At 41.1% G+C, this 23085-nt stretch overlaps 1 protein-coding gene across 1 annotated transcript; it reads right to left on the bottom strand.

Annotated features, from left to right (window-relative positions):
- Positions 1-7883: 7883 nt before the first annotated feature.
- Positions 7884-22502, bottom strand: RLIM (ring finger protein, LIM domain interacting). Its single transcript, XM_074914933.1, has 4 exons — positions 22347-22502; positions 11522-11710; positions 10596-10679; positions 7884-9752 (listed from the first exon to the last, which is right to left on the bottom strand). The coding sequence occupies exons 2-4, from the start codon at positions 11688-11690 to the stop codon at positions 8218-8220; spliced, it is 1788 nt and encodes a 595-aa protein (XP_074771034.1). The 5' UTR covers positions 11691-11710; positions 22347-22502; the 3' UTR covers positions 7884-8217.
- Between the last annotated feature and the right edge of the window lie 583 nt (positions 22503-23085).

The raw sequence follows: 23085 nt of genomic DNA, 5'->3' as shown, positions 1-23085 counted from the left end.
AAGCACTGATTGCTTTTGGACCAGTTCACTTGTGCATGCTTTCTCCTGGCCAAGGCTTCAGGGTATGCTTGTTTTATCTTTTTTTTTTTTTTTGGCCCAAGAGATGCACTAAACAAGTCTCTCCCAATCATCTACAGCCCCACTCGATCCTGCATTGGAAACACAAGGAGCATTCAGGGGCTTTTTCGGCAGGGTTGTGTAAACAGCCCCTCCCGAGGCTGCAGGGTGGAGTGCGAGTGGGGCCCCATGTGTGTCCCCCCCGCAGCCCTTGCAGACTCCCGCTATTGTTCTGGCATGCACCTCTTCTACTCAGGATTGGGATTTTATGGTTACAAATCTGTTGCAGCCTCATCTTGAGCGTTGCTCAGGCTGGGCCAGTCCCAGTGTACACGGCCAACACCACACTGACCCTGGCAGCACCTGCTGTCCTCCTGCTCAGCCTCCAAAGGGCCGCAGACCGTGGTCCCCAGGTTTCTCCTTCTGGACCTGCTCTGAGTCCTCGCAACCAGACCCTGAAGATCCCTGTGGTTTTGCTCCCACCTGTATTCTTCTTCCACCTGTGTTGATGTTTTTCCCAGTCCCACTCAGACGAGTGCAGTTCAAAAGCCTTTTCTTTTTTTACCCTTCCTTAGCTTTCCTTCGGTTCGATTCACCTCCTCTTTACATTCCCCTCCTTTGTCCTTCATCCCCTTTCCATCATTTCCCACCCACCACCTTTCCCTCCTGGCCATGCCATGTGTGCAGGGAAGACGGAGGAGCAGTGTTGCCTGGACGCCAGCTGACAGTAGTCAGCTTTCAGGGCTTTTCCCAGCCTCCCTCCCTCCCACAAGTATTTCAGTTTATTTAGATCCATCTTTAAAAATTAAAGCAAGATCATCCCAAAGGTGCCAGCAGCAAAGGCCGAGTCATTTCCAAGTTTATTTAGGATTTATTTAGTTTATTTATAAGTCAGCAGTAACTACAGAGATTAAACTGTTTCTTTCACTGCATATTTTCCTGCCTTTCACCTGCCTGGCACTGCCTTCCCCTCAGCCAGCAGCAAGCAGTGCCCAGGGCAGGCACACAGCAGTCCCACCACCATTCACCTCTTAGCTCTGGGGCAGGAGATGAACCCTGTGGGCTCCTGAAATGGTTTCATTTCAAGAGCTTACGCACCCGTAACGCCCTCCAGTACCAGCAAAACCATCAGCCAGCCTGTGGGCAAGGTCTGGCTTTGCAGGCACAGGGCAAAACGTGGGGTTTTGGTCTGAGGCAGTGTCATCAGGGCCATTTCACTGCTGTGAAAGGAAAGACTAGAGCAGGTATCAAAGTCAAGAAACCAAGCCAGGCAGTTTTTGTTTCGTGGCATTTCTACAGGACCCATCACAATGAGCAAACCTGCTGCACCACAGCAAAAACCCACCAGCCTCAAACTTTCAGCCTGGAGAAATCACATTCTGCAAATCCATCCTGAGAAATCAAACCAGTGCATAAAAGTCTTCTCTGCTGGTGACCAGGAGCGTGGCCAGCTCCCCTCCTGCAGGGCACTGCACAAGGTATCGCTCTGCTGCCTGCTGGAGCTGCAGCCCCATCCAGCTCCCACAAAGATGCTGCTTTTTCCTTGAAAACCCAGGACCCTGCTGGCGTAGGGTGCCAAAACTCAAGAAACCCTCAGCAAATATGGGATGGCTCCTATTTTATGAAGTAATCATTGTTGAGGGGACCTGACGCCTGGATTTTCATGTGCTTGGTTTAACAGGGGATTTATTCAGGGGAACAGTTGGAGCATGCAGCATCAGCATCTCATTAGCGTCAGAGACAATGCCACTCCAGTTTAAGACTAGTTAGTTTTCCCTATATAACTTTATTGTAAGTGTTTAGACAGCCACAACAGAGCTCAGTTTAGATTCATTATATTAAAAGCCCCAAAACAGGTTCAATCACAGTTGAAATAGTTGGGAAGGGCAAGTGAGCAGCAGCCAGCATTTGCTTTTCTCCCCACCTATTTCCAAACACTCAATCCCACCGAGGAACAGTCAGAAGAGCCCTTTTGAAGGTGAGAAGCCCCCGAATGCATGATTTGTTCTGCACTCTCATCGCTCTGGGATGGACAGGTTTGCCAAACACAACCTTTTTCCTCCCACCCAGCAGCAGGACAGGCAAAGCAGCCAAACACACTCCCCTGTGAAGGTCTGGATCTGCCACGGAAATACACCCTGAAGAGAGGAGTAGGACAATGTAAAAGGTTACAGGGTTTAAGCACTGAGAGGGAGGAACAAGGTTATATAAAGTTTTACAGGCCAGAACAAAGACCTCAAATATATTAAAGAAAACAAACATAGGGATGAAGTCAGCCACACATGTGCTCCAAGGTTGGTTTGGATTCTTCAAGCAATTTGGGGGCTGATTGACAGTTTTTAAGGAATAAATACAGGGCTACCCAAACCAAAGGACTTCCTTCCTATGGGGAGATGCGGGGCTGGACTCAGTGACCTGGCAAAGAGCTCCTGGTACTGAAAGTGTGGGAACCACTTCATGAATGAAATCACCAAAATAAAAATTAACACATTAAAGACTTGGTTTCAGATTGAACTGTATACTTGCAGAGCAAGATAGACCATGGAGTTCAAGATGAAGCATTTATGAATGTGGAAAAAACCCACCCTTATCCAAGAGTTCTCCCCATGGAGAGTGAAACTGGAGCAGAATCCCAACTCAACACATCCCTGAAGAAGCCCACAACTTTCCTCCTTACTGAACAGGAGCATCACTCACAGTGCTGTCAAGCATCAGCCCAGCTGTGATACTGCTACCCACTGCCGTGGCACCCAAAACACCAGGTGTTGCGTGTTGTCAAGCTATACATCAGCTACCTAACCCCTTCTTTTTTTTTGCTATCAACACGCCCCTCTCAGGGAGCTGCTCCCACTTCCCACTCGAGGAATGGGGTTGAGGTGAGGGAAGCGCTGGTAATAAAGGCAGCTTCCCATGTCCTAAAAGAATTTCCTTCCCACTCAAGTAAGCATTTGTACGTACATCAGCTACTAATTTTAGGATGAAGCTTTTAGGCATATGTGAGAGCTTCTCCTGAAAGCTGCTGAACACTGCAAAGTGTATTTCCAGGGACAATCTGCCCTGACAGCTCTGACCACCGGGCTCTGGTACTCATGGGCACCCGAAAAAGTCACAGCTACTACTTGAAAGACCACTTGCAGAAACTGCTTTTGTATCTCACATTATCCACTGACAGATTTACAAAGTCTGGGACTTAGTGAGATTTATTGCTTCAGTTTTATGTACTAAGGAGAAATAAATTCTACCAAGAAGTTAACTCTATACCATTCCAAATCTTTCCTTTCTGCCCAGCCTCAAGGGAAAAGGCATATGGAGGAAATAAATTCCTACCACATCTACCACCATTTACTCCAGTGCGTTCCCACCATAGGAAGAATAAACCCAAGGAGTGATGATCAAGCACAAAATGAACACTTCATGCATTTTATTGAGTCTATTTAAATTTGCATTATGACATCTTACATAGGGAACAAACTCCTCCTAAATGTTAGCTATCAAATCTGGTCAAACTGTTGTCCAATGACCTCAGAGTACCATTTGTATTAAACAAGTCCCGTATAAACAGATGTAAAGCACTGTACAAAAAAAAAAAAAAAAAGAAAAAAAAAAAAAAAGAAAACTGTTACATTCTCAGTTGAATTCAGGGCTTCCCAACCAACAGCCTTTCTAGCAGACAGTGAAATTCAGGAAGGGGTCTCAGGTATTTTGCTTAAGGGAACAAAACCAGATAAAACAATCAAAACAAATTCAATGGTATGTTTCCCCATAAGAAGAAAAAAAAGAGATACCTCACATCAAAGAGGTTGGGAAGCCCTGGTATAACAGATGCAAACTTTTTTTTTTTTTTTAACACAACACAACTTATATGTATAACTTTGGGTAAGTTACCATTGATTCTGTTTCTTGACCCTCCTTCTTCCCTTCCTAGTCAAGGATAAACAAACAAAAAATCTACTGTATGTAAGGGTTGGAAATATTTCTGAATTTGTTAGAAATTCCCTTACCGTGGTTCCAAGTCAACCCTCATCCAAAACACCTCCTCCTGGGAGAAGGCAGAGGAGCAGGCAGACATTTCCACCACAACAGCGTACCTCATCAGCCCCACACTTGCTTACATACCCTTACACAAGCAATGCGAGCCCCCACAGCAGGAGCAAGGATGACCGGTGAGAAAACCGAGACATCAGTTACATGAATGTACATATTAATGAAAAGGATCCCAAATTAAAGATAAGGTTGCGACTAAACTGGCAAAGCTGGAAGAAACTTTGTATTGCAGTGTGATGGTGAAGATCACACTGGGAGATTCAGAAAACCCCTCATTGCACTGCTATAAGTCAGACTGCTGGTCAGCCTTGACAGCATTTCTTTTTTCAGCTTCTCATTAGACCCTCATTATTATGAGACCACTGGGAACCTCCTCTTTGTGTAGGCACCCATTGCAAATAAACATGGACTGCAGATATACCAGGGAAAGAGTCCAGTGGACTCTTCACATTTGCATAATCCAGACAAGTGACAGGAAACTGGAATGACAGTCATTATGGTCCATTGTGCCAACTTTGGTGGGAAATCCATTCCTTTGCAAGTTGACACAATGGACAATTATGGCTCCTTCAAAACTGGTACAGTATCATGTCAGTGCAGCTGCTGTGCCTGCACATCAGTACTTCTTACAAAATGCCTTTCAACTTTTATTAATTCCTATGCATGCAGTACCTAGACTAATCAAATAATTTTAAAAACAAGTCAATTAACTGCCCACAGTTCTTTGCAAAAAACCCAACTTGTTCAAAGAAATAAAAAAGTGCATGTGGAAGGGAAATCTAAGAAACCCCAGGAATAACTCTTCAGTCTTTTAACAGATAAAGCCCAGATTAAAAAAAAAAGCAAGCACCCACAATTTTGTGACAGTTCACAATCTGAGTTAAACTATCAAACACACTCTTAAATAGAAAACACTGTGCGTTCGTCTAGGTTTTGGCCTCGTGACTGCTTTAATTGCTGTGTATGAAGGTCCTGCAGGTACAGGTCTGTCCTGTCAGAAAGGAATTAGGCTCACATGACAGATATATACTCACACCAGGAGCCTGGGTGGTTTGCAGTTTTAAAAAACCGCGGTAACTACTGAGGCGGCCAGTAACAAGGAACCTCCTTCAAAAAATAAAGTGACAGCCTTCAATGCAAAAGGAACCACGCTGCTCCGAGCGAGGAGACAGTGACCCTGGCTTTGAAGGAGGCCGAGAGAGGCTCCCACACGGTGGCACTGTGAACCAGGCAGCTGCTGCAGCAAGGCTGTCTGCCTCTTCAGACTCCTCATTTCTGCACAATCAGGCCTTTGAAAATGACAATGATAGCCACTTTAACCCTTCATATGGCTATAAGCATGCATGAGTCAAGCGACCATATCCCTCCTGTAACACCAAGAAAGGATCAACTGAGGGAAGTGCCAAGTACAAATGCAAAATGATTCATAAACTTAGGCTAACCATGAGCCTTGTTAAATTAGAATCTTTCATATTTTGTTAGCACCTGAAGTGTTAATATTGTTTTTTCCTAATCCCAATCTAAAAGAATAGAAATTGAATTACCACGGTGGCTGACATGAGTCAGCTACATAGAGGTCTTTGCTATATCAGCAATTTAATTTCTGCCAACTCCTCCAGACATCAGACAACAAATCCCCAGCGCCTTTAGTGTTGGAAAATGTATATAAAATACTGAGAACATTTAAGGTCTTCTGAACTGAGGTTAAATTATTTGTTCTTGGTACCATTAGGGAAACCTCCAACATTTTATTAGTTGCTATTGTTACAGAAAAATAAAATGTTAAGGCATGCCACTATTAAACTATTATAAAGCTGTAAAGTCGATTCTACCAACGCAAACAGTTACTGGAAACTCAGAACATTAAAAAGAAAGCTATGCTGAATGACAGTATCACAGCCGTGCTTCACATTAATCAGCACTAGTGGGCTCCTTTCTTTCTGGTCAACAGCCTTAGTCCTCAGAAATGTCCATCAGAGTTTTAAAATCTAACATGGTATTCACATAAAGAGGGCTTTTTCCTTCTAATTCTATGCTCCAGAAAGTCATAAAGCTACAGGAAGCTGCAACTGATAGCATGTATTTCCTATGTGAATGCTACTGGAGTTAATTCAGAAGTGTTATTTTGTTGAGGAAATTTTGGCAGAGTCCAGCACCTGAAATTAACAGCTAAATTCCAGTTTTACAGTGATGGAAGTCAGAGGGCAAAATTTAAAAATATTATCTTATTTTTCTGTTCATAAAGAATACACGTAACCCCTCTGCCACAATGGTATGTCCCAAGCTCAATAGCCAGTCAGGGTTTCCCACTGAACCAAACACTGCAAAACACACATGTAGAAAAAATTTGGAATTTTGGGACATCGTGGAATCCTTAAGTAGCTGATGAGATGGTAAAATGGCTTAGAGCTGATATTATAGTTTATGCAACCACCACTATAAAACATCAAAAATGTTTTTAATTAGGAAAGAGATAGGCCAGCTTTGGTTTTGTCATCTGAGGAACAAGCAACGTTTCCCATATAGCCAGCAAGAGCAGTTCATATCACTTCATAACTACTGCCCTGGAGTTGAAATAAATACTGCTTTACCTCTTACAATGTAAGCTAGGAAAAAAAATAGAATCATTAGAGAATAAAACAAAGAAGGGGTCATTAAGGGTGAAGGATGTTTTCCCCTGACTGATGAGATTAGGTACATTTTAATCTGTCCAGTAGGAGTATGAAGTTTGTTTTTTTGAAGTTATTCTATTCTTAGAATTTGCTACACATTTCAGTGCACTCCCACAATCAATTATAATTTTCAAATTTTACCTAACACACTCATAAATATTAACTGGAAAACAGGTTAAGTTATTTTTCTGTGACATGTGAGTCACAGGCTATGAACATGGATATACCAGCATGTTCACTCAACAGATCCAGATATTAACACAGCTGAAGCTTGTGGGGAATAAAAAAAAAAACCCAACCCTGTCAATACTTGTCTGCTGAATAGTTACACCGACTTGCCTTGAAAATTGAATGTAAAAGGTGATAGAAAAATTGGGCATAAATGTCACTGACTGAACTGGTACATACCGGTTTGTATTATTACATATTAGCAACCATACCAAGAAATAACCAGCCATTAGAACAGTTTCTAATTTTTATCGTCTTTTTTTGGTGGCATTACTGAGCCAAAACACTGCAATTATAACATTTAATTTCTGGGTTTTTTAATGCAATTAAGATGTCTAATTCAACTGTTTTTATATTACAGTAGCTGTTCACATAAATAGTACAGATATGCACTGCTCTTGACAGGTACACAGTTACAAAAGCGCTCTCTTGTATTTAGTTTGCTCTCTGTGTGGTGGGTTTTGTATGAAAAGCATTCTTGATTTCTAAGCATGGTACAATTTTAATTCTTAATGCATTAGTACAACAGTGCATTGGAAAAGTACTGAGCTTCTACAAAAAAGCTTTACAATTTTAAAACAGATTTTTTTTTTTTTATTTAAACAAGCATAGGCAATTCTTATATTTCCACAACAAGATAAATATCCCAATTAAGCTAACAGCTCATCCTACAGCGTGCCATAGTGATGGGGAAAGGGCTAACATTAGTGTTATTTACAGAGCCATGTCCAATATTAACCCAGTATGAAAATTAGAAGTATGTTCAAGTGTGCAATTAAGTTCCTATTTTTTCAGATAGTTGGATTTCTTGCAAAAATTCCTCTACAACTCATGTACACTTAGATGGAATGACTTCTCAAATAACTCCTCATAAGCACAATCTTGAGGACAAAATGTTTATTGGACTGGGATGGCAGGGGCTGAGTGAGGGGAAGAACTTAATACTTTTCACAAAGAAACAAAATATTTTTAAGTGAGTAGATGTCTTTGGACAAGTGAAATTTAACACCCAAACCAACTAGATCTTGAAAACCCCAATTAAAGAAATTTTCCAATTTTAAAAGCTTGAATCCAGAGAAAATGCTTTCATGAGGGAAGATTTACTCCCAAGTCATTACTATACATTGAGGTACCACTCAAAAAGTGGCCATAAAGGAAGTGACTTCTTTGCCCATCACTATCACACTAGCTGCTCGGCCATAAATTCAGATCTCATTTAGACAACACTCTCTCTGTTACCAGAAGCTAAGACTGCTCTGCGACAAATGGGACAAGTGGAATTTTCTGATAACCAGCGATCAATGCAGTGGACATGATACTCGTGCGAACAAGGCAATTTACGGAGCTTGTTGCCTTCTGTGTACTCTGTAATACACACACTACAGGTTTTCAGAGCATCGCTCTCACCAAAATTCCTCATTGCTAGGTTGTCAATTTGTTCTTTGGTGAGTCCTCTTGGTTGGTCATCATCATCTTCGTTTAGTAGGAAAAATTGTGCTAGGCTAAGGAATGGTAGAGAACCACTTTCTTCAAATGTGACCGAGCCCCTTGTATTCCGACCTTCCCGTCTGGCACCAGATGTTGAGCCACCTTCATTACCACCTTCATACACCTCCCCTGAGCTAACATCTGCACCTTCATTGCTTGAAGTACCTCCAGCTCCATTCTGTGGCTCAGAGGCATCCACGTTCTGATTTGGAGTTGGGCCACTAGGATCTGCATCACTATCGCTATACATAAAGTAACTCAGCTCTCCAAAGCCTGTCATTATCTGCCTTAACATAGTCTGAATAGCAACTGATGTAGTCTCACTCAAGCCTGTGTTTAAGATCCTACGGATAGGAATCCTAATGGTACTGACATAAGTTCTCACTCCAGCTCGTTCTGAACGTGAAAACGTGCGCCTAAACCCTCCTCGTTCACTTTCGTAAGTGACTGTGTTGTTAGGTGTCTGGGACCTGGACCGAGTTCTGTTGGCTATGCTGTCTCTTTGCCGATATTCTCCTGGACGAACTCTTCTGACCTGAAGATCAAGTACTATGGTAGGAGGCCTCTGCCCAGGAGTTGTGGACTCACTGGTGCCATTAGTTTCTGAAGAGCCTGCTGCTTGAGGAACAGGTCTTGTTTCAGGGGTTGAAAACAGAACCGCATTTTCACTTGGCATCTCAGTCCCCACTGTATGCTGCCTTAATGTCACATGCTGCCTAGTTCTAGAGCTTCCCTCAGCTTCATTCACTGAGGAGCGGTCAAGTGTTTGAGATGATGTATTGTGATGAGACCTGCGAGGAGTCTCACTCACTGGATTAATAGGTGACCTACTTCTATCAGTCCTAACCCGCGTTCTCCGCTGTTCTGGACTCCTACTTCTCGCTCTCCTCTGCCCTCTAGGAGGGGAAGCTTCCTCAGTTGTTAGCTCCTCTGAAGTGCTCCTTTCTGATCCAGGCTGCCTTACAGATGGTGAGTCAGACCTTGGAATTTCAGAGTCACTTTGGCCATTTTCCAAATCCTCCCCACTGGAAGGCTCTACAGATGACTCACTCTCAGTTTCTGGATTTGTGTTCCCATTATTACGGTTGACATTTATTTCCAAACTGAATCTGAAGTCACCACTATTCGGGTTAGTCCGGCTTACTGCTCTCCAAGACTGGTTTCCTCGCTGCCCGCTTCGTGTTGTATTTCCAGTCTGTCGGACTGAATTAAGCCAGTCTATTATAGAATCTCCATTTGAAACATCTTCTGCGGACTCTGCACCTGCGAAAAAGACAGGGAACTACCAAAATTAGAGTACTGAGCTAATTTTGGAGTGATCTTTTCCAAGAACATAATTGCTTAGTTTAACAAGTGACAATTTAGAAGTGCTTAATCCTATCAAGTGCTATTGTGGTTTCACACACAGCATCACAACTCTTATCTACCAGAGCTCTTTTAAGGGAGCAGGAGTGGACATTTTTCTAATATGTACACATAGGCTAGCACATAGCAAGCAAATCATCAAAATAACACATATTGTTTATCATAAGTAAATGGAAAGTCACAATCCAGGTGTCATAACACATCAATATTCTGTGTTTTCCTTTCCAAACCATTAAGTATTCTATCGACCACTAAATAGAGAACTAAGTTTTTCCTGACCCTTCACTTAAAGAATAGCTTTATAACAAATCTGTCTCACTGAAGAATGAACCCTAGTGGTAAGCTTCAAACATCCTCCACCAGTCTCTGTAGAAGAGTGATAACGAAAGCAATACAGCATCTTTGGAAGGGAAGAATGGCAAATAAAAAAAGAAAAGAGGCACTGCCAAAAAGCATCCCAGAGGGGAGCAGACAGGAAGGCAATCTTAAAAAAAAAAAAAAACCACAACAAAAAAACCCCAAACCTAAATGAAACTTTATCTTGATGCAAGTAACCGATGTGTTATGTGTGAAATCTGTCCCAAACTGACCTCTGCAGCAGATATCAGACATAATGTTCACTTAATTTTGAAACAAAGCTCACCTTGCACCTGCCTAGGCTTAACTTGTTCCACTCCTGCACTCAAGTTAAGGTCCGTATGGGGTGCTAAAGTTAAGAGTTTTCACAAATACTGTATATACCTCTATTCTCATCACTGTTTTGCTGTGGCGGACCTTCTTTAACTTGGTGTAGCCTTCTCAGCAACTCTTCTTCAGTAATTTCACCTTAGAAAATAAGCAAAATTTTCTAAAAATATTTCCAAATCAGATGTATGGCAAGCATTATCAAAAGCTTCTAAAGAAGGTACAAGCCACTGCTTGTCTTTTTTCTAATTAAATCCTGCCATAATGAGACTGCCGAATACGTTGCTAAGGGGAAATTCAGACACTTCAGCACCATTATCCTAAGTTAAGTTTTGCTGAAACTGAAAGATCCAACAGTTTCAACCTATTCAAGACAGATGTGCTTTCTGGTTCTGTAACCTCTACAACTTACCAGCAATTTTCATTATCCTATACCAATTAAATGGCTGTCCAGAGTAAAATATTTAAGATAACACCTTCACAAGCATGAAAAAAGGTTTAAATTAGTTGAAGTCATGTTTTAAATTAGAACTGGTTTGAAATAGATATCATCCTATAAAGAGTCAAAGTAGTAAGTCAATTGAAAACTGACATAAAAATGCCCATGCAGAATCTCACACCAGACTACGTATCCTAGTTACAAACACAAAATTTTCACAGAGATGCTTAAGGCAGATTACTTTTCAGTCAAAAATGTCTAAGGGTCCATATAACTGAAAATGGGTCAACTCTGGGTGTTCCCGCCAAGTTATGTAAACACTAGGCATTTGTAACTGATAAACCCACATCATCCTAACTACCTTTCCACTACTCAGGGGACTGCTCAAATTTGAGTATGCACAAGTTAGCAAGAAGCTACTTCCTACCATGCAATGCAACTTCAGCACACAAACTAAATGGGTGAAACAATCAGGAGAACAGAAAATGACACAAATCGCCTACAAGCAATTCTAGTAAGATGTACATACACAAGCATTACCTACCTGGTGTTCCCAGCAAATTGTTATCTCTCATAAGCCTGTAGTCCTCTTCACTCAGGTTGTTTACAAACTGATAGAAAGCTTCTTCTCGATCTAACCGATCTAGCTGACTCTGACGTTGTGCTTCTGATTGATCAATATTTCCTTTATCACTAGAATCTGAGCTTTCCATCTTGATGAGTGGAAGAGTACCTAAGAATGAGAAAACAAACTCTTCATCCAGTGTAGTGAAATACAGTATGAAATTTAGGCATGTTTAATCTGTACTACATTCTTCATTGTTATCCTTAAAAGGGGGCTGGGGAGTAGTTTGCTAATGAAGCTTCAGTTAAGATGAGGTGCATAACCACAGGGATCAAAAATTAAATCATTCTCAAAGCATGAACCTCTTCATGAAGTACATATGCCCATCATTATCAAATACTCAATAAAGCAGCAGGTATGAACATGTGGAATATCATTCGCCCCAATCCTTAGTCCATCTACACATTCACACAGTTGACTAGATGTCCATGACTATCTGCTTTTTAGCATAAAATATTCCTAATACTGCAACTGCCTCACAATGCATGCCTTGTACTGCACTGTTGTATGGCACTATAAGGCATAAGACATCCTTGATCATGCTCTCTAACTCTAAAAAAACCCCATGGGATTATATGTTCATTGCTTCTTCCTGCCTGCTACAAGAAACACCCTCTTCATCATCCAAGTGAATTTTAACAGAATGAAGAGGTTATGAAGAATTCAAATATAGAAGACGGAAGATGCTATGGAACACTATGTGTGGAAAAAGAAAAAAAAAGAGGCTCTAAGTTTCCTCAAAAACAGTTTGTAAAATCAACTGTATAGTTTTGTGTCAAGAGAAGAATCTGCTTGCATGTTTCAGCATTTACTGAATTACTGATGTTGATAACTAAAATTTCCAGGACAAAACTTCACAGTGTATACCAGCTATAACTTCTGCTATAAAAAACCTGCTTTCTATATTGCATATTTTAAAATATAATATTCTCCTCATATTGTTTTTCATTTGGATAAGATCTTTGTCAATGTGTGTCTCAAAAAAAAAATTATCAATGAATACCATGTCTATATTTGATAAATATTATAATAAAATACATGCAAATGCAGGAGACATTCTGGCACTAGTTGCGCCATGCAAATATATCAAATGAAGTTAGAATAATAACTGGTTTCCTTAATCACTGTGCCTCACTATTCACAACATCAAGAATTTTCCTGTACAACTGGTAGAATCTAGTTACTCAGAGAGGTGATTAGCAAGCTAATCCTCTGCATGCTAAAAAGCTCTGCAATAACATCCCCCATCAGAAAACATTCCTTCCATTTAAACCATACTTCATGTGACATGAAAATACTGGAAGAATAAAGCTTTTCTGCTTCTCACTGGAAAATTTCCAACACTTAGACATCTGTCTAGTGCAAAAAGCATCTTTTTTTGGTTTGTCAGCACAGCTGTCAAGTCAAGACTGCCCACAGTTTACATCAGTGCTTCTCCACAGAAGAGCAGCACTGCATGATCTCCAAGAGTAGTTTATTTCAGCTGCTATTGTGAAAATTAAAGTGCACTGACAACCTCAGTGTGTAACAGTAGAAAATGCCACAGGATAGGACATCTCATCATTGCAGACTTGCAAATAATAAAATAGCTACTCCAATCCTCTTTATCTTGAGTTCTGATGCAGTAGAACTTGTTTTTAAGTTAGTCATATTAAGGCACAAATGGCTCGTGGCCACTCAGAATGAAGTATACAAGGCTACTGGCATTACTTGGTTCTGTGAGTTTCTGCCATTTTACCAAAGAAATTAGGCTTATTTTTCACCTTTTTATCAGTAAGCATCAGAAATCACTAGGGTTGCTACCATTTCAAATGGAAGCCTATCAGCTTTCTCTGCATTACTAAATCTCTGGTGCAATCTAAAGACTTCATGGCCTGTCTGAAGACTCACATGTGACGTGCTGTCAAACACACCAATAAATGAACCCATTCAGTGAAAGTTGCACAATAGTTTCAGCAGGTATGTTCAACTCTGACTGGGCTCAGTTATGAAATCTCAACCTGTATGCCCTTCACATCTCAGACAAACTTCTAATGAGAACATAGCTTGCTTGAAACTCAAACAACTTTTTACAAGCTTTCTGTAGCAGAATTATGACTCCAAGTAACATCACTTAAAGACATACTCATTCTAGAGAAGATACCAGAAATACAAAGACAGGTGCTAATTTTAAAAGAAACACCTGAACAAAGCCTCAGGTAGAATGAGAGACCTGCATCCAAAATAAAACTCTGAAAAATGCATTAATTCTCTGGGGATACGCACCAAAACTCTAACCAGCACTCCCTTTTTTAGGACAATAAATGAAACAAAGTTGACAGTAAGATTAAGAAAATAAGGAAATGTAATAAGTTGCTAAGGGACAGGAGCAGCATAAAGTTTTGTAAAACATTTTCCCCAAAATGACTGCCACCTTGGTGTTTACTGACTTTTAAGACATATAGAATGTCTTCACAAAGATAGCAATATTACCATATTTGTAAGCATTAGATGGATTCTACAAGAGCTTTTAAAAAAGAAAACTGCACTATGCATACAAAGCACAAGGTTTACTGCTTACACTTTGTAACTTTCCTTTTAACTGCAAATTCCAGTGCTTGCAGGCACCTTAGCTATATAATCCTGTTTGATTTAAAGACCTTTGCCTATTCCATTTCAGAAGATGAAGGGGCACAGTTCCTGATCAAGGAAAAAGGGTCAAAACAAGTGAAGTGGGGGTGGCGATGGTGGATCTCTTCTTTACCAACAGACTGACATACGCTTTGACATGTGAACCCTTAGGAAATGCTCAGAATAAGTCAGTCTGTCTTTCTTATTTCCAGGTTTGCTCCTCTCTTCTCCATCATCTCGTTTCTTCCCTCCTAAACCACAAAATCAGCTATTAATCAAGACTGAATATGCTATTGCTAAGAAAAAAGCCTCAGAGGTGGGTATTTAATTAATTATGGTTTAAATATTAAATTGAGCATTTCATTTACATTACTATATTATTAAAAATTGATTACTTAATTTACATTATCCTTACTAATTATTATTAATTTACATCAAGTATTTAGTTTACATTAGGAATATTTCCACTAGTGATAAAATGACTGTATTTTCCTATTGCAAGCTACTGTAACAGATTATACTAGCCCACTGTACCCTAATTTCATGCTGTTTAGCTTCAATGTCCTAGAAATGCCGTGTATCTATATGGGATGTTTACACTGGAAACACAGATGGCAAAGAAATGCATAAATGTGCATCAACACATTCTCCCTGTCTTACTGTTGACAGCAAATGGGATGATACTCTTCAAACCAGAGCTCCAATATTACAACCAATAAATGGAAAATAGGATTTCTACCCCAAGGCTTCTGTTACTTTCTATCTCTTCACTGTCCACTCAGCTCATTGTCCACATTGTCCATTTTAAGCCTCCCACACCACCACAGCACTACATTACCAGACTGAACTTACTAGAATATTTAGACGACTACTGCCTCAGCATGACTCCATAGGTTCCATCTGGCTGTACAACAGTGGCAGTTACTATGTTACCTCACTCCTATTTCAGCATGGAAAATGTTGCCCAAATAACTTGAAAACCTGTCCCTCATTCAGGATTCTGCTCTCAGCTCATACTCTACAGAAAATTAAGGCTAGCTTAAGGATTCTGACTACAGTAACACAGGGAAACTTGATGAGGGAAACCCAACAGGTATGCTATTAAGTTACAACAAACTAACCCATATTTTATTATCTAATAAGCAGGTAATCTTCAACTCTGTTTCTCTTTCTTCCAGTGGTTTAGTTCAACTCAAAGTAAGACTGTTCTTATCCAAGTTAAAAGATTCAGAATTTCCTTCTTTAGTGTCCTTCCTTGTCAGCACTGAGTTGACAAAGGGTGGGGAAGGTCACATCTATGAGCAGGAAGTTCAGATCTGTTGATTATTGCTAACTTCAGCTCAGATACCCAGCAATGAAAACCTCTTTATGGGAAAACAGCAGGTGGAATCACCCAAAGGTTGCACAAAACAAAAGAATCATGGTTAGAATAAACAATTTGCTCCTTTAAAATAAAAGAAATTAAGAGAAATATTCTTCAGCAGCTGAACAGCAAAACACTAACTAGAGTGAATCTTAATTGGTGTTCCCAACCTTCCACAAGTCAACAAAGTCTCTTCCCTGCAATTATGCTTCAACAATCTTGGCGATTTCAGAGCACAAATGACTGTCTCTCCATTGCTGCCAGACTGTAGGAGCAAAACCAGTAAGCCCTCAAAAGGTATTGTTTGTTACATTCTTTTATTCAAGAGGAAGTAATGCTATGCTCTTTTGGATAGGAACAATCTGAGAGTACCAGATATTCCTTCAGCAATGCAAAGTTATCATTCTTCCAGCACAAGAAGTATTCTACATTTTCTCTTATGCCAAGTCATGTGTAAACTAAATCCAATCAGCTAGGAATTTACTACTGCTTAAAACAATCTAGTGGGGCAGCAGGCAGTGATAAAATACTTGAGTTGTCCATTTACCTTCAACAAAACCACTGTGTATCTTCATCCTACTTAGCATTTATGGACTACAGAATTCTTTCCAGAAAAAGTACTAATGGACCATAACACACAGTGATAAATCACTAGCTCTTCCTCCTTCAAAAATGTGTAATATCTCCTGGCATTAGTTATCCGTATTGAATACCAAGACACTACCTCAGCCTGCATTCCTGATTTTATAAATTTAGAAAAATTACATAAAAGAATTCTCATTAAACTAGGTAAAATTTATAAGACCTGAGAAATTCATAAGTCACTAATTTGCAGGGTTAAATGAAATAATAAAGTTATAATCTTCATTAGATTTAAGGGACAAGCCTCAAATTTTGACAGGCACTGAATTAAACTGCAGAAACAACTCAGATAGTCACAAACTAGCTGTGCAACAAAAATTTCCTCTAAAATTCCCTCTATTTAGGTGTTACCAGTATTTCAACGTGAAGTGAGCATTTGTAGTGCCCTGTATGTTAGGAATGTTTCCTGAATTACCTCATGTCCCAGCAACATAATTAATACCTTTGTATAAACAAAAAAGATGATGGCAATATGAATAAGTGTTTCATAGATGTGCTCAGCAGAAGGCTAATTTCTCATTTATGATTCATAACCTCATCTTAATTAGGTACTTCAACTGGTAGAGCACCTTGCTTACTTCCAGTCTGCAGAAATTATCAAACCCTTTGACTAAAAGAAGTGACTCAGTAGTAGAAGCCAGAAATACTTATTTTCTGTTTGGGGTTGATACAAGATTAACTGGTTTTTTCCTTCCATACTTTCACTGAACATACCTCAAAAACATTTTAGCTCTACAACAGAAGTACAACACAGCTGTCTGTTCAAAGTGCTTTCCATGAACTCTGACTTCAGCAGCTCTAACATACCATCCCGTTTGGCAGGACTAGCCCCAGCCAGAAGTCTCTCCAATTCCATTTCTCAAATGACACAGGAACAGCAGCTAGAACAGGCAGTTCTGTCACCCCACAGTCTTTAAGCACAAACAGAACCAACTTCACGTGCAGTATTCATCTGACTCACCCCCACCTCCCAACTACTAGGTTTTCCTGTTAGACTTACAAGTTGAAAAATAGTTTCCATGCCAGTCAGTATCCAATCTCTCAATACTCAAAACTAGAAGAAAGACATAACAGAAACTACATTTTCATCTTAAATATTTCACCATTCAAGTCTGCAAGCTCAAAAGCACATGAAAAAAAACGACTGTTAGGGAATCCTATCATTAAAGGAAAAAGATACCAGAAAACAGTGAAATGAAACAGCTATCTATTTGCATTATACATGGAACTTCATTATGTCAAGTTTGTCTTTTTTCTTTTTGTGCAGGTGCACAGGCTTCCTTTTGTGATCACACCAAAGGCTTTGGTAGCATAGGTACAATTCACTCATCTACATCTTAGAAACAGTAACAAGTAATGAACTTTCAAAGTTGCATCATGAATTTTGGATCTACTCTTTATTTTTTCCTGCTAGTCTTGCGTTCTATTGACACTGTGATGAACAACAGATCTTACTAGATTTCTACAGGCACCGCAACTTTTAAACACTCAAGAACTCCCTATGTCCTTTTTTTGCCTCAAAAAGTATCATGGAACATATAACACTTTTGGAAAGCTGGAAGAAAATTTTGTCTTCTATGAAGTGTTCCCTGTAAAGTGCTATAAAATTTAAATGCCAGCTTAACAAGGGGTGTTAAGCATCAACTCAGCTATTTCACTACCCCAGTGTGTTTCAAAGCAAAGGCTGTAAAACAAGATGTCATTCTGAACATACTTTTTAAACAATAGAAAGCAGATGACTACTTTTGCAGAACAGTTGTAGAAAATTCAACAGAATAAAAAAAGTAAAAGAGAAAAACACTCCAATAGAACCAACTGTTGAGATGGAGAGAAACACTCCTAAATGTACTATCAACTCCTGAGAAGTCCAAAAGAAGTGAAGAAATAAGGGTACAGAATCCCAGCAGTCTCCAACAGTCCTCAGTATCTAAGGCAGACTAGCCATCTTCCCGTACAAATTCCCAATGCAAAGAGATTCAGTTAAAGAAGAAACAAAACTCACTGCAGTTTTCCAATGTTATCTTCCATATGAAAGGGTAGAGCTTAGCAATTCCAGAATACTGAGAGCATGTGGAATGAAGATGGAGCTCTGAAAATAAATTGCAGCAAGAACTGCCAAAACCCAGAGCTTCACATTTTATCATCTGCACTTACTAAAACAACACTTTTCACATAAAAGTTAAAAATAAAATTAAGATAGTACTGCCTTTTGCCCTCAAATTCAGATGATAACACAGACGAGAAAGCTTAGCATATACAAGGTGTAACAAGTTTCCAGCACTGGAGTCCCAAGAAATTATGCTCTTTTGTCCCAGAAGTGAGCTTCCTGCTAGGTCAGCAAGCAGAAGGCACACTCTGAAGCTCAAAGGAGGAAGTAACACTGCACACAATTAACCAGTGTTGACACTGAGAGACAGCAATATGAACAGGATTAACATCCAAGGAAGTTGTACCCACAAAACTACAGGATGACCATCATGTAGTGTTTTGATTTCTGAAGAAACAGAACTTCTGCTTAGTGAAAGCACTAAGCCAGCCATAACTCACTGAATTTCAATTAAAAAAAGAAAAACCCATCTGTAAATTTACTACTGAATCTCAATGTCCCCACAAAACTGCTAATACAGCTACTACTGAAAGTAAAAGGCTGTCGTGGTTTAAACCCAGCCAGCAACCAAACACCACAGAGCTGCTCACTCACCCTCCCCCACCCCAGGGAATGGGGGAAACAACTGGAGGGGTAAAAGCAGACTCACAGGTCAAGATAAAAATAATAATAGAAATAAAATAAAATTAAAACAATAATGATAATAACAAAGTACAAATGAGTAATGCACAATGCTATTGCTCACCACCTGCTGACTGATGCCCAGCCTGTTCCTGGCTAGTGATCCCAGAGAAGTAAGAATCCCGAAACTGCAATCCTAAAAGCAACAGCGAGCTTCCCAATCAACCCTTATCTATATACTGAGCATGATGCTGTAGGATATGGAATACTCCATTGGCCAGCTTGGGTCTGGTGTTTTGGCTCCGTTCCCTCCCAGCTTTTCGTGTACCTGCGCACAGGCAGGACATGGAAAATTGAAAAGTCCTTGATTTCCTAGCAACAACTGAAAACATCAGTGTATTATCAACATTCCTCTCATACCAAATCCCATACTGAACCCAAAACACAGCACTATTCTAGCTACTAAGAAGAAAAAAAAAAGTTAGCTCTATCCCAGCCGAAACCAGGACAAAGGCCAATAAAACAATGACAATCACCACAACCACAACCCACACAGGAATTCTGATACATGGATTTTTGTTGCTGTTGATGTCTAGTGCCTAACAAATATAGTAGTTGAAAATAAAATTAAGTAAAATTTATTTTAATTTAAATAAATATCTGTAAGACTAGTATTCTATTTCTGATGATATACCAAGGCAGGCAATCTCAAGCATTTTAACAAGACTATGTGCACATATATCTTGCATATTGAAATGAAGAGTGCTCTGAGCAAAATGTTTTTAAGTTACTAAGGAGAAAATGCGCACTGACTTTTCCTACACATTCAGTTGTCATTAGATGGTTTTATGACACCATAGAACTCTGCAGACCTCCCCGAGTAAAAAGCTGAGCTTCAACACTGCGTATCAGCAAAGAGTTACCAACAAGTACCTTGTTAATATCAACCTCAACAGTTTGAAGGAGTCACAGGCTTTTATGTTTCTTATGGTCCTACTTGCAGCCAGGAACCTGTGCAAAAGCAAAACGGAGTCTCTGTGATGCTTCTGGCTATCCCTACTCACCATTCAAAGATCCTGACTTTAAGTTATGACACTGCTATGCTGTTTATAAGTACTGTTTTTGAGATGCACAAGGCCATCATAAAAATATCTTGAAGATGGAGATGCTGACGTTCGTTTTACCCCTTCAAGGTTAATTTTTGTGAGCTCAAGTTAATCTCAGTCTTGATGAAAACTCATAAAATCAAAAAAAACTTAGATAAATACCTAATAACCTTGTTTGGATTCAAATGTTTTAACAACTGGACACTGAGTTCTCTACAAAAATATTCAGAATAGTCTAGTTACGTCTTAAGCTACATCAAACTGGACTTAAATGCAATCTTTAGACTCAAGTATATGAAGTCAGAAATTTATTTTTTTAAAACAACCATAACAAAGTACAACACTTCCACTGCAACTAGAAGTATTTTATTAAGATCAATTATTCTGATACTTTCCCATAAAGAAGAGGAATAAATGAAGCAGCTAAGTGGGTATATTAATATATAGGTGTTTTGAAAACATTTTCATTTAAGGATCACACTATCCATTCCCCTAAAAATACCAGTACAAAAAAGAAAAAAAAAAAAAAAAGACACATGTAGCAGAGAGCAGACACTTGTAACACTGTTTTCCAGTACACCTTGGCATGTCTGTGAATTCAGTAATACGGAAAATAAATAGGATACAGATGACAACCGCTACATGCTTGAAAAATGCTGCTGTGGTTACTTCAGTGACAAACATTATGTAGTCAGAATTGCTGATGAAGAGAACACTGTGGTTGTTATGCTTTAGTGGTCTAACACAACAAGAAGCCCTTAATTTTATAGTGTGTGGTGTAGCTTTCCATTGTCAGTAACAGGCAAGACATAATTTCAAGCCATAATTCTTTTAATTCCGAAATGGCAAACCTGTAAAGGTGATACAGTCAGTTTAACTGCTAGTTGACCCCTATAACAAAATTAAGCATCTGACTCTCAATTAAGATCATTAACTGCACAAGCAGCAGCCAACTAGTTTTTTTAAAAACACTTGACAAGTCACTGCAATTAAAATTCAGGGATAAACTGGTGTCAGAGCTTCTTTAGCATTTTGTCAAAGATTTTCAACTTGAAATTAACCAGGACTGCCAATATGGACAGGGAAAAAAAGTCAGATGTATGATGGTACTATTGGGCACAATCGAGTCTGAATTCTTGTTTACAAGCTTCTCTGTATAAAGGCTCTATCTTCCTGAAAAACGGCAACACAAACAAAACTATTATTAAAGAAATCTGTATTTTGTGCTGTGAAACCTTTTGTCAGGCTCCTTCTACTACACATGAAAATCAAGCACATAACAAACCTTAATAATGACATTATATATGTAGTATTATATACAACCTGATATTGCTCCTCCATTAAAGCATATAACTGAAAATAAAGTAATACATCTAGCTGGACTTGACAATGGTTTTGAAACACAGTAAACAGAAACCTTAAATGTCAACAAACGGTATTAAAAAGGGAAGAACTTGCATAGGAAACTAAGGTGACAGAGCAAAAATGACAAGATTAACTGCAGAGAAACTAAGACGATAGGAATAGCAAACATCACAGGTTTTTAACAGGTCACAAGCTGATCAAAATCCTTACAACGGACACGGTGAGATATGAAGAGTTCCTCTTGCCTGTCTCCCACAACAAGGCTTCTTGTCTCAACTCACGGGAAGAAGACTGAAAACACGGTCTTGAAGAGCTGTGATTTCTTAAGTAGGCACTAAACAGTATAGCGAGGCCCAAGATAGCGGCTATAATTGGCCCCCACACTCCACCCCTCTAAAAAGGGGCTAGTTTCAATTCCTCCCCCAGACCAAGCGGATACCTAGAGTGTGAGTGTGGCCCAGCAGCACCCCTGAGGGGGGGAGCGTAAACCCTCCCCCAGCTCCAAATGGAGGAACGGGTTCGCCCCGCTTCAGCGGGAGGCCCTACCACACGCCCCGGGAGAGAGGATAAAAGTCCCCAGGGTGATAGAGCCCGGCCCATCAGAAGGAGACGGCGGCCGAGAATCCTCGCAGTGCCCCGGGCACACCCGCGCGCAGACCGCCATCACCGCCCCCAGCTTCATCACGGCACCCCGCTCCGCCTCTGCCGCGGGGCGGTTTCGGCCTCCCGAGCCCCGTGGAGCCAGCAGCCGCCCTGCTCGGGACCTCGCAGTCCGCACGGCGGGGACGCAGAGCAGGGGCAGAGGTACCCCGCGTCTCCCGGCTGCCCACGGCTCCGGGCGGGGGCCGCAGGCGCCGCCGCCTCCCCTGGGCCTGGGCCTCTCCCTTCTCCGGGCCATTTTGAGAGTCCGCCTCCGGCCTCGATACTCACCGCCCGCCGTCGCCGCCCGCCGCCGCCTCCCCAGCTCTCGGTCCACTGCTCTCCCCACTCCCCAGCGGGCTCGGTCCTAGCTCGCCCCACTCCGTCTGTCTCCAAACAGCCGCAGCGTCGCCCTCCCTCCCCTCTCAGGCGGCCATTTTCTGCTCCATTGTTACCAAGAAACGGGGGCCCGGAAGCGGCCGCCGGCAAACGGAAGTGAAGGCGCACGATGCTCTGCGCAGGCGCCGCCACTCCCCCTGGGGTAAGGGAGGGGGCGAGCGCGGCCCAACGAGAGGAGCGTGGAGGACCGCGCGGGTAGAGCGGCCCCAGCGCCGCAGGGGCGCCGCCATTTTGGAGAGGGGCAAAGGCCGAGGGCTGTGGCCGGCTGGCATGGAGGCGTGGTGGTTGTTGATGCCCTTCGTGGCCACCCCTTAGCCCACGGTCTCCTGCTACCCCGGAGGGACACAGAGGGTCCCCAGTCTCTCAGCAGTGCGTGCCTATGGTGCCATATACCCACAGGAGCCAGGCCTGTCAGTGTGGGGGGCCGTTTAATGTCACCTCATGGTGTGTGCAGGGCATGGGTGCCAGCACTTAAGGCTGACAGTGGCCAGCATTTCCAGAAGCCAAGTTGACAATTGGCAGCAAGTACTGGTGGCTGTTGATGGGGACATTCATTCTCCTTAACCCCCTAACCCCAGCAGGGTTTCCCCTCTCACACCAGGTTTTCTCTGCTGCCTAATATAGCATTGTG

Source organism: Athene noctua, chromosome 11, assembly GCF_965140245.1.
Source record: "Athene noctua chromosome 11, bAthNoc1.hap1.1, whole genome shotgun sequence".
NCBI lineage: Eukaryota > Metazoa > Chordata > Aves > Strigiformes > Strigidae > Athene > Athene noctua.
This window is presented reverse-complemented; position numbering and strand designations above follow the sequence as displayed.